Here is a 12,103-nt window from a genome sequence, read left to right as displayed (position 1 = left end):
AATATTTTTACAGTCAAGCTACACTAAAAGTAATTATAAGTAAAATTTTATTATAAACATTAATCGGTAATGTTTTTCTTACACTGTGGTAACTATTGATAGGGAGCTTTTTTTTTTTTGTGCTAAAAGTATTTTTTTTTGCCAAAAATTGAGTGTTTGGCCAAACTTTTGGAAAGAAAAAAAGTGCTTTTGAGGAGAACCAGAAGCAGAAAAAAGTAGATTATCTCCAAAAGTACTTTTATGAGAAGCACTTTTGAAAAAATACACTTAGAAGTAGTTTTCAAAAGCTTGGCCAAACACTAATTACTGCTCAAAAGTACTTTTCAAATTAATTAGCCAAACACGAACTGGTTCTCACCAAAAGCAATTTTTTAAAAAGTACTTTTAGAAAAAAGACTTTTTAAAATAAGCTGATTTTAGAAACTTGGCCAAACAGGCTATATTGATAAGAGTGTCGTTGGATTCGGAAACCAGCTTTGTCATCAACATGGGGCCATTGCTGCAGCTAGCGCTATATATTGCTGTCTTATTTGCACCACAAATGACAGTTGAGACGCTAGCTTGAGCCAACCTGGTCCTGCTTCTTATATAAAAAAAAAAAAATCTATACATGGGGCCCGCTTCTTCCATTGGTTTATTGTTGCAAAATATTTTATTTTTATAAACAACAAATTAAAAGCAATAACAAAAAGAGCAATTGTAACATTAGAACACCGAAAATAGGTGACAGTTGCCTTATTACTGCTAACTAGGAGGTGGCTAACCAAAACCAGCATTACTTGTTTTAATGCAAATTCCTGTAAATTTGAGATTTTAACAACTAATATGCCTCAATCACAAGCTAGTTACATCATAGTTAGCATATGAAACCTCACCGTTCATTTCGCTCTATTTGATAGTATTATATTTGTGAGGGTGAAAGTGAAACCACCTCTTGCAAGGGTGGCATTCAACTTAAAAATAATACTATATGTTATAAGGGTCTTTGAGGGTTGGCCTCAATTTCTTAACTCAAATTCATTATACCACAAAATTGTAGTAAAATACTACTAGTTTTAAAAATTGGCTAAAGTTTATCTCTAAAATATTACAAGATAGGAATACTACAGAAGACAAATAAGTTTCAGTGAATTTCTATTTACCCCTATATTATGAGTTAAAGGACAACACAAGCGGTAATTCTTCGAGGCCCAAATATGTTGAGTGCTTCGCCTCCCAGACTCTAAGGTATACTTTTTTTTCTAAAAATTGCACGGGGCGCCCTATTTGGTCACCCCCAAAAAGTTTTAACTTGTATCTACTTTTTAAACAACTTTAGCCTCCTTCTCCTCCTTCGTTTTCTTCTTCTTCTTCTTCTTCTTCTTCTTCTTCTTCTTCTTCTTCTGCTGTTGTTGGTGTTGCTATGAAACTTCGGTTCATGGGATGATTGCCACAAGTATGTTTATGATCACGCACAACTCTAGTCCTAAAAAAGATAAGTGGTCGCTGTAAATATAATCCGGTCTAAAAGTCCAGAGTCGAATCTCACAGAGAACTAAGGCTTAACTATATCTGTTTAATATCACTAAGAAGACAAGTTTGAACAATTTTCTAAATTATAAAGATTGAGATTTATATTTCTAACTAATTAACTAGCAATTACTACAAAGCGATAAAACTATCAGCTAACGAGACAATGGGTTGGAGACTAAATTAAGGAGGTCTAGAGTTATGATTTTCCCAATTGTCGGAATCCTTCTAGCTATGTTCCCTACAATTTTGCCAATGTATTCTCTACTGATCGTGAGCACTTTAGATGTCGTAATTCTCTCTCGAGCAACTACAACAATTTACTAGACATATTCTCTCGAACTACGCTAGTTGTCTTTATCTAACCGCTCATTATGACCACGTCAAGGCTTTGTTATTTCTAAACCTGCATTTAAACCCACTGTATTGATTTCTCACATACGTTAGGAGTGACATTGTTCAACAACCACCTAAATATGTATCCTTTCTCAAGCAACACATAATAAATAGGCATAGTCAATCGATGGCCATTCAATCAACAACAATAAACACGTAGTTGAACAAGTAGGAAAATCCAACGGCTCATTTATATAACAACATAACAAGAATTTATCCTACAAAAGGTTCTATCAAAACCCTAGATAACAAATTAGTTATTCATAATAGTATGTAAAACTACAATACTAAAAGTCATAACCAACAATGAAAAAATAGGAAGAGGAAGGAAAAACTCGTAGAAGAATTCTCCGCCTTCCTCCTATTGTGTCTCTGCCTCCTTAGGTCAAATCTGTGTCAAAAATTGGTCTCTTCCTTCAAAAATACCGTTTTTCCATGTATATATACCAAGTAGGGTCAGGCCCAAACTATTATACCTTCTCCTACGCAAAAAGGACAATTTTTTCAGGTCTGGATGCCGCGGTCACGGTCAACCGCGGTACGAACGCGGTATTTGGCAAGTATACTGCCTCAGCCCGCCTCAGGTCCGCGGTTGCGGTTTCAATCGCGTTTTTTACCCTGTTCCATTTGGAATTTGGAAAAACATAAAACATAAAAGTTGTAGCCCTTTGAGTTAGCTTTCCAACCATATATTGTAGAACCAAAATAGAGTTCTGAGCAAAACGTTATGTGCATTTTACTAGACAGTGTGCAATATGCCTCCTCGATTCTTCGTTTTGTTGCTCTATCTTCTGTTGATCCCCGAATACGATCTCGGCTTAATTCCTTGGGCTTTTACTCAGACTTCAAAGCTCCAAATCACTTGAATTCATTCCATAACATCTACATAGCTCGGAATCACTCCTACAAGGCATAAATCACACAACTAGTGCAAGACACTAGCGATTAAAGCTCAAACTCAATTAAAGTGCAGTAAATTTGAGTGTAATAAGCGACTAAAATACGTAATTATAGCCTATCATCAGTTTATCAGATTATTTAAAAATAAATTATAAATAATTACGTACGTTATAATTTGTGAATATTTCCACGTACGGGAAGTTTAAGGTCACACTTAGTGATTCTTTTCATGATGATTATGTTCTTTTCACGTTTATTGTTTTCAAATTTTATGATTTAGATACTGTTGGCAATCTGATTATTTTATAGTAGTAATACACTATGAAGAATAAGGTGATTATTTATCTAGTATGTTAGAAAGCTTTTTCAAAACTTCAGCTTATATAGTGCTGAAGTTTTTACAAATGAACTAAATAACTTCAGCATCTTCTGCTTAAGTTTTTGAAAAAACTTTATAACAAAACTAATGAGTTCAGGACAAAAAACTTCAGCTTATTTAGTGCTGAAATTTTTACAAATGAACTAAATAACTTCAGCATCTTCTGATGAAGTTTTTGAAAAAGCTTTATGACAAAACTAGAATGCTTAAGTTCAGCAATTACAAATAAAAACTTCAGCAAATAGAGAACAAAACTTCAGCACTAGAATGCTTAAGTTCAGCAATTACAAACAAAAACTTCAGCACACTTGGTTCAGCAATTTTTGCTACTTCAGGCCCGTCTACTAGAATGCTGAAGTTTGCGTGATTGCCTTTGCTACTTCAGGCCCGTATGCTGAATTTACGCAAAAAAGTGGGTACGCTTGTAAAATTATTTGCAAAGCGGGTACAAGTTAAAACGTGACCCAAAAAGCGGTATAGATGCAAATGCCCCCTTTTTCTTGCCAATGAGTGTAATCTTGAAGAGACGATACTAAACAATTGACATATCACTTTATTGTAAATTTTCTTCAATTTCTTTCTCCATATATTTGATATTCATGGTTATAAATACGAAGAAGGGTCATATTTACCCTTCTACTATTGAAAATAAGTTACATTTATCCCCGTTTTAGTTTGCTAATAAATCCACCCCTACCGATATACTTTAAGTTTATTTATACCCCTCATCCGTTAAATCTCTCATCCCAGCCTTAAAAAGCATGACATCACTGGACGAAAAGACGCGCCCCATTTTAAACAAATAACCCGCCCAACCCAGCTACTAAATCCAAGCCCCTATCGACCAAAAACTCCCTAAATTAAATCCCTCTTCCTCTAACAGAAAGTGTGCAAAAACTAAGGTTCTTCCATACACTAATTGGGTCCATTGAAAAGCTTTTTCTCCCATTTACTTTGTATATATTGTTGTAGAAAAGAGTAGAAGAACTGAGTGTGCATTAGAAAATAATTAAAATTCTTGCATTAGGGTAGGTTATCTACATCACATCCCTTGGGTACGACCTTCCTCGGATCCTGCGTGAACGCGGAATGCCTTGTGCACTGGACTTCCCTCTTTGGATTGAACACGTTAATTCTATAAACAAGGCTTGAGAAAAATGAAAAAAACAATATAAGCAAAAAGAGTCTACGGCTGCCTTATCCGTGACTCGTGATTAATGGCCAGCTTCAATTCTTGGCATTCTAATACTTGAGTTGTTAGTTGAAAGAAGAAAACATTAAAGGAAGAAGGCGAGAAGCAGCAAAGAAAAGAATACTGAAATTTGGAAGGAGGGAAAAAGGTAATTTATTCATTACAGAAAAGGAATATTGTTTTTGTCGTTGGGGTTTGGGTTAAGTAGTTGGGTCAGGCGTGTTATTCATTTAAGAATGGGTGGGTCTTTTTGTCCCATGACGACATGCCACGTTGATTTTTAAGGTTGGGATGGTGGATTTAATGGATGAGGGGTAAAAGTAAACCTAAAATATAACGATAGGGATGAATTTATTAGCAAACTAAAACGTGGATAAATATAGCTTATTTCTAATAGTAGATGGCTATATATGACCCTTTTCCGTTATAGATATTAGTCTTGGACTGCACATATATAATTGTAGTGTTTTTCCATTTGCGCCTTTTTTATTAAAGCACATACTTTATTTGTGCTTTGTGCTTAAAGACCTAATAGACCTTTGTGCCTTTTTGCTCTTTTCGCGTTTGATAACACTGCTTTTCACGAGTACTAGATTTCAAATAGTGGAAATTGTTCCCTTGGATGACAAAAAAATTTAATTAGTTTAGCATCTTTTTTATGGTGCAAAGATATTAGGAGTAGTTCTTATTCCCTTATGCTTGAGTACATAGTGCGCACAAAGCCTAAAGTGATGTTTATATATTTGTATTAAATAGAAGTTAAATTAACAGCATTTTATATATAGTATAATAGAGTAGATATGGTTGGATTTCCTACAGTAAAATTCAATCATCACGACAAAATTTCAGAAATACCCCTACCAATGTAGACAGAATCAATGCAAGTATTAGTAGTGGAATTAAAATTATTATCTCTAACTTTAGGTCCTCCTATTTAATTTGTTATCACTTATCATAATATTCTACTTTTAATGTCAAAGGTGAATGGGGCATTTTCCTCTCCAAGTGAAAAGGATTAGTAGAATTACTAGAACGTGATAAAAAATTTGCATTAAGGAGACTTACCTGTACCTTTTCTTAAAAAAATCTAACTCAAATGTAATTTTGTAATAAGTTAATGTTTAATCCTGTAGAAGTTCGTTTTCCAGTTTGGGGCTTAGTTGCTTATAACCTGCTTGTGGAAATGCCCAAACCAATTATGTTGTAACTTGCCAGAGCTTTTTGTCCCTCTGCTGCAATGAACGAACTGATTACAGAGCAATATTGCGAAATTACAGCGTGGCTGATAAATGGTTAAGGTAATTTGTACTAACATCAGTCTTAACCAATTCGATAACCAATGTATTGAGTATTATTTTCAGCATATTTTTTTCTACTTTCCCCTGAATACATTAACATGATGAACTACAAGCAGAAATTGTTAACCCCCAAAAAGAATATGCTATTTGGTAATTCTTTTTTAGTGGGGTTGTCGTGGAGAAGGTGCAAATGAACTTCCATTGCTGAGGTGTACTGCTGCCTAGAGGTGTGTCCTTTCCAGTGCCAATACCGGTAGGTGTGGTATTTCTGTTATTGAACCTTGTATTACTAGTTTGTTCATCAATGTCGTAATGAACACTACCCATATGAATTAGTTAAGCAGACACCTATTAGAAAATTGGCCTAAAGAAGAACACCTAGGTCAGGAACACTTTACTACTTGGTAATAACTGCCAGTATAAGCAACGGGGACTTTCGTTTATTGCAGTGTTTGTATCTACCTGTCATCCTGAAATGAAATGCTAGCCATGAGTCAAAATCCTAAAATTAATTGATGAAATCTTTCACTTTATACATTTATTCCTACATGTTACTTTTGTATGTTGTAAAAAGGAAAGTTCAGCTTCCCAGCTATACAGACACTCGCAACTATATCAAATATATGCACACTGCCACCTTAGTTAGGTGCCTCCCGTTTGGATCCTACTTCTCTGAGCCACTCAACAACCTCTGTTATAGCTGGCCTTTTGAAAGGATTGTGGTTGACACACATGCAGGCAACATCGAGCACATTAAGCATTTCTTCTTCAAAGCCCTTGTCTCTCAGCAGAGGATCAAATATTTCTTCTTGTTTGCCTTGATTTCTCATTTGCTGCACCCATACAACCAATTCCCTCGACATCTTTGGTTTGGTCATGTCCACAGGTCTTCTGCCAGCCAGGAGTTCTAGCATCACAACTCCAAAACTATAGACATCCCCTCTCAAAGTGGCTATCCATGACTGACTGTACTCCGGTGGGATGTAGCCGAGGGTACCAACCAGTTCAGTGGTTACATGAGTATGGTAAGGAAGAATCAATCTGGACAATCCAAAATCTGCAACATGTGCTTTAAACTTTTCATCAAGGAGGATGTTACTGGATTTGATGTCACGATGAACAATATGTGGTTCACATATCTGATGCATGTAAGCCAGCCCAAAACTCGCCCCCTGTGCAATCTTCAGTCGAGTTGGCCAATCAAGTAGGGATGCTCCATCAGTCTTCTCGTGCAACCAGTAGTCCAGACTTCCATTTTCCATATAGGAATAGAACAGCAATCTACAGCCATCATGCACACAGTAACCTTCAAGAGAGACCAAATTCTCATGTTGGGCAGTGGATAAAGCTTCCACCTCTGCCCTAAATTCTCTTTCAATTAAACCCATATCTCCTGAAAGCTTCTTAACGGCCAGTGTAGTTCCATCTGCTAAAGTTGCTTTGTAGACCAGACCAAAACCTCCACAACCAATTATGTTTGCTTGGTTGAAGTTATTTGTGGCTTTTAGTATGTCAAAAATTGTGAGATCCTTAATCTGATTCTTATGGGTTGGAAACATAACAAGCATGCTATTATCCTTACCGTTCTCGGCAGACAATCCAGAAGTGGAGTTGTAGGACACAATATCCAAGTCATTTTTCTCAGCATCACCTCTCGGAAGGATCCTCCTCTTGGAGAATATCCATAATGCTGTGACAATAAGTGCTAAGGCAATGCCGAAGGAGATCCCTAGGATTAGTCCAATTATAATTTTCATTTTTGGGCTTTTTCTCACTGCTGAAGGTTGTGTAGTTGCCGATTGGTCAGTGCAACTGTGCTGCAATATTTGACCGCAAAGTCCTGGATTCCCTAAGAAACTAGTGACAGGAAATGTGTCAAACTGACCTCCCGTTGGAATAGGGCCCTCAAGATTGTTGTGTGCAACACTGAAAGAAGACAAAAAATGAAGACCCTTGAGTGATGAAGGAATTTCACCTGAGAGGTTGTTTCCAGATAGATCTAGTTTCTCCAAGTTAGTGAGGTTGGATATTGTTTCCGGAATGTTTCCTGAAAAGTTGTTATTGCTCAGATCAAGAACAAGGATGTACTTCAGCTGACCAATCTCAGTTGGTATAATGCTGTCGAGCCTGTTATGTCCGAGGTAAATAGCTGGTGGCAGGTTTGACAGTTGATTATATTGCTGATTTGAGGCATTGTTTGGCTGAACAAAAACAGGCAACTCTAAAGCACTTCTTTCTATCTGATCAGCAGCCCCCTCTGATGCCAGTCTTTGCAGTTGAGTAAGTTCTATTGGGACGCCTCCATACAGAAGATTTTGAGACAAATCCATGTAAAATAGATTTTGTAGAGTCCCCAACCAACCTGGAATTTTGCCTGTGATTTGATTCATAGAAAGGTCTAGAACCTCTAACTTCCTAAGTTTAACCAGCCATGTCGGTATCTGTCCAGTAAAATTGCAACCACCCAAACCCAGAATTTGGAGATTTTGAAAATCTTCAGACCCAATTAGGTTTCCATCATCGGGCAATGTTTCATTATAGAAGTTTATGGTTAGGATTAGTGTGGTAAGATTCTTACAACCCTTAAGCACTTCTATTGCCCCTGCAAAATTGGTTAGGCTGTTATTGGAGACCGAGAGGAAGGACAGAGATTGTAAAGACATTATGCCAGGCATGATATCTCCCGTCAGCTTGTTAGTAGCCAAACGGATTGCAGTTAATGACCTGCATGAAAATAAGCTTTGTGGAATGCTTCCAGTGAAGAAGTTATTCCCAAGGTCAATTGTGCTGAGTCGACTGAGGTTTGAGAAATCAAGAGCTGAGAGTTCACCTTCCAAGAAGTTGACCCTTAAATTGAGCACAGTGAGACGGGTGCAAGCCATCAGTGAAGGGGGCACAGTGCCATTTAGAAAGTTTATATGGAGGAGCAACTGCTCCAATCTGGTGAGCCTTCCGATATCTTGAGGGATCAAACCTGTCAATTCATTGCCATAGAGTGCAAGGATTCTGAGGTTGGCGAGGTTGACAATTCCTTCTGGGATGGGTCCAGAAAATTTATTGGCAGGTAAAAAGATTTCCTGCAGTGTTGACACACTATAAATATCATCAGGAATGGATCCTGAAAGATGGTTGAATCCTGCTCTCAGAGTAACCAAATTGGAGCAACTTCCAAATCCTTTGGGAATCTGTCCCACGAATTCATTGGAGGAGAAATCAAGAACTCTGATGGCTGCAGAGTAGCTGCAGATAAAGGAAGGTATTTGACCAGAGAAGCTGTTGTTGCTAATATCAAAACTCACTAAATTAATTGCTAGCTCGAGAAATGATGATCGGATTGTCCCATTGAAGTGGTTGCTGGAGAGATTTAATAACTGGATGGGTGATGGCAATCTATCAGATAGGGGCAATTGTCCTGATAAACGGTTATAACTCAAGTCAATGATCTGCAAGCTACTAAATGACTCGAAAAATCCATCCGGGAGGGGACCAAAAAAGCGATTATGTGACAGGCTGAGTTGAGAGAGTTTGCTCAAATTTGCAATAGAAGGTCTAATGCTTCCCAAAAGGCTTCTTGATGGAAGCAGCAGACTGATTACTCTGCCACTGTTATCACAACCAACACCTTCCCAGGTGCAGCAATCAGTAGAAGAAGACCAATTCAAAGGAGATGGAGAAGAGATAGCAACAGAGAATGATAACAAAGAATCACGATCAAGTTGATTGCAGGAGGCATGACAAATAGTAGCAACAGAAGAAATTAGAAGTACAACTGTCACTGTTATTAGGTAAAAAGAGTTATGGTGGGGTAAAGATGAAGAAGAAGAAGAAGAATGAAGAGAAGTGAGGAGCATGGCTGCTCGAAACTGATGATATGTCAGACCAGATTGTAGGTGGCGGCTGTCCTTATTATCCGTGATCATTAATTTGGACAACTAAAGATGAGCAAGAAGAAAGACAGTTGAAGATGCCAAGATACTCCAATCAACCATGTGGGTATTTTTTTGCAACTTCTTTGTCCTGTCGATCGTGCAAGACTTTAGTCTAACCCCATGAAGAGGAGAGAGAGAGAGAGAGAGGAGTTGATGTTGACAAGGAGCAATTTTTATGTAAAAAAGCTGAGGTCTAAATTCTTGAAATAAAGCGTTTACTTTTGGGACGGCTGGATAGCTTGGTGGACTTTCTTTTTTATTCTGTGGATATTTGTATATTTGCCACCATCATATACTAAAGCGTGTAATATACGTGGGAAAGAGAGAGACTTTACCATACTATTCTCCTCACTTCCTCCTTATTGAAATTGCTTTTTCTCCCAATATGACTTGTCTTCTTTATTTTAATTTTATGCCCACTTGCACTAAGTAACAGATTATTACACTCTTTTATATTATGGCATGTTGTGATTTTCAAAAGTAGCTTGCACCTATCAGCTATTATGGGTTTGTTGCTATCCGATTTGCTACATGATGGGTTGTAATATTTGGGAGGTGGAAAATGTCCCAGATGATAAAGCAGACACTTAGAGGTGGAGGAAGAGCCACATAGTATATATATCCTTTATTTTTTACATAGTATGTTTATCGGTGAAGGGGAATCTTGGGGCAATGGTAAAAGTTGCCGCTGTGTGATTAGAAAGTCACGCGTTCAAGCTACAGAGACTATCTCTTATAAAAATACACAATAAAATTGCCTAAATCAGACTAATTTGGTCCGGTCCTTTCCTAAACCCTATGTATGTCTATTGGTGCTCTGTTTTCAATTTTTTATGTAGCTGACTTTTCTCTGTACAAGCTGTGCTATAGTCACATGTTATGTTATCTGTGTGTAGACATTACTTGGCCCCTTGCTTAATTTAATACTATTACTTGGCTCGTTGACCATTAAAGGAGTTTCCGGATCCATTCCAATTATTATTCTTTTTTAGAGAGAGAATGAAGGTTGGAAATGAGGTTTTCCCTTTAATTAAGGGTTTAATTTTGGTACTTTGATTGTGTAAATAAAAATATAGCCAACTAAACAAAAAAAATTAATAGTAAGTCAGGATTGGTGATCAGGTTGATATAGACATGTTCAATGGCTGCTTATTGGAGAAATTGCAGGGAAAGCAGAGGCCTGAATCCCCGGAGTTTGACGGCTTCTCAAGTCATCTTCTAGAATAATTCGACAAATTTATTATTGGGGACAAATACTATAGGGTTAAAATTCCAAAAGATAAATTTACTATCGTATGTTAAACTACACTGACAGTGTGAACGACTTATATTGCCTGCGTATGTAATAAAAAACTACAAAAAATCCAATTTATTTCAAGTGGGCGAGTCGTCTTCACTCTTGAGTAATCATAATGGCCAATCATAATCCATTACCGAGCACTGAACTATCTCTGCGCATGATGGTGGAGGAAAAGGGATCACAAATCACCAAATAATAATTCAAAAGTCAACAGTAGTAATAATAATAACAATAATCCCCTGTTGTTTTTTTTTGTCAAAGTGGTTATTATGGCTTATGAGCATAGTGGGGGGAACACCATGAGATAGGAATCGCACACTAGGCAAACCATTTACCAAACATAATATATCTCATACAGCAACACCCAACAGACACAACCACAGCCACGTCTTCAGATAGGATATCCTTAATAATTCTAATAATATTTACTGTAGTTGCTAGTTGCCAAGATTAAATTAGTTTTTATTGAGGTGGTCATCTTTTAAAGAGTTTTGGTGAACATATGAGAGAAACTCAGAAGTAATATTGTTGAACCACCAAAAGGTGGAGTGAAATGTGAAATGGTAAAAGTTCCTCCACACGTAAGAAAAGATCTCGAGTTCGTACCTTAAATATATACTCCTCTTAAATAGGAGCACCAAAACCCATTATAGCTGGCTATCTACACGCGAATCTGAATTAATCAGGTCACTAGGTTCCAAACGAATCATAATTAAAGTTAAACTACATATATATATATATATATATATATATATATATATATAGTTGGTGTGTGGATTATGGCCAGTCGCTTTCGCAAATCCCAGTTAAAAATGCTGAGCCCAACCACTAAAGTTTACCAATTTGAAGAGACCTGAAGAAGACCTGTCCCTTTTTCAAACCAAATGTTCTCCACCAGATGCAGATTCTAGCTTATTCAAATCTCAGTCAAAGATCATCCATACCAGCTTTCCTTCTGTCTATATATTGTTCTACCAGAAATGCTGAAAACTACTCTATCCAATGAAAAAGCATTTGCATCTCATTGGTATCCTGGACCACATTTTATTCATACACTCAAAACATAAATTGCAAAACAGACTTCCCTTTTTATTTTCTATTAATTGGGGGGGTGGGGGGTTGGGGTTGGGGTGGGGTGGGGTTTGTGTGTGGTGGGGGGGGGGGGGTGGGGGGGGGTCTGTAGTAGAAACATTAGTTGGT

At 37.2% G+C, this 12,103-nt stretch overlaps 1 protein-coding gene across 1 annotated transcript; it reads right to left on the bottom strand.

Annotated features, from left to right (window-relative positions):
* Nucleotides 6,165–9,865, bottom strand: LOC109223963 (tyrosine-sulfated glycopeptide receptor 1). The gene has a single exon (XM_019388477.1). It carries the CDS (start codon nucleotides 9,592–9,594, stop codon nucleotides 6,313–6,315), a length of 3,282 nt encoding a protein of 1,093 aa, XP_019244022.1. The 5' UTR covers nucleotides 9,595–9,865; the 3' UTR covers nucleotides 6,165–6,312.

Source organism: Nicotiana attenuata, chromosome 3 (genome assembly GCF_001879085.1).
Source record: "Nicotiana attenuata strain UT chromosome 3, NIATTr2, whole genome shotgun sequence".
Lineage (NCBI taxonomy): Eukaryota > Viridiplantae > Streptophyta > Magnoliopsida > Solanales > Solanaceae > Nicotiana > Nicotiana attenuata.
The sequence above is the reverse complement of the archived record's forward strand: the minus strand, read 5'-3'. Positions and strand labels throughout refer to the sequence as shown.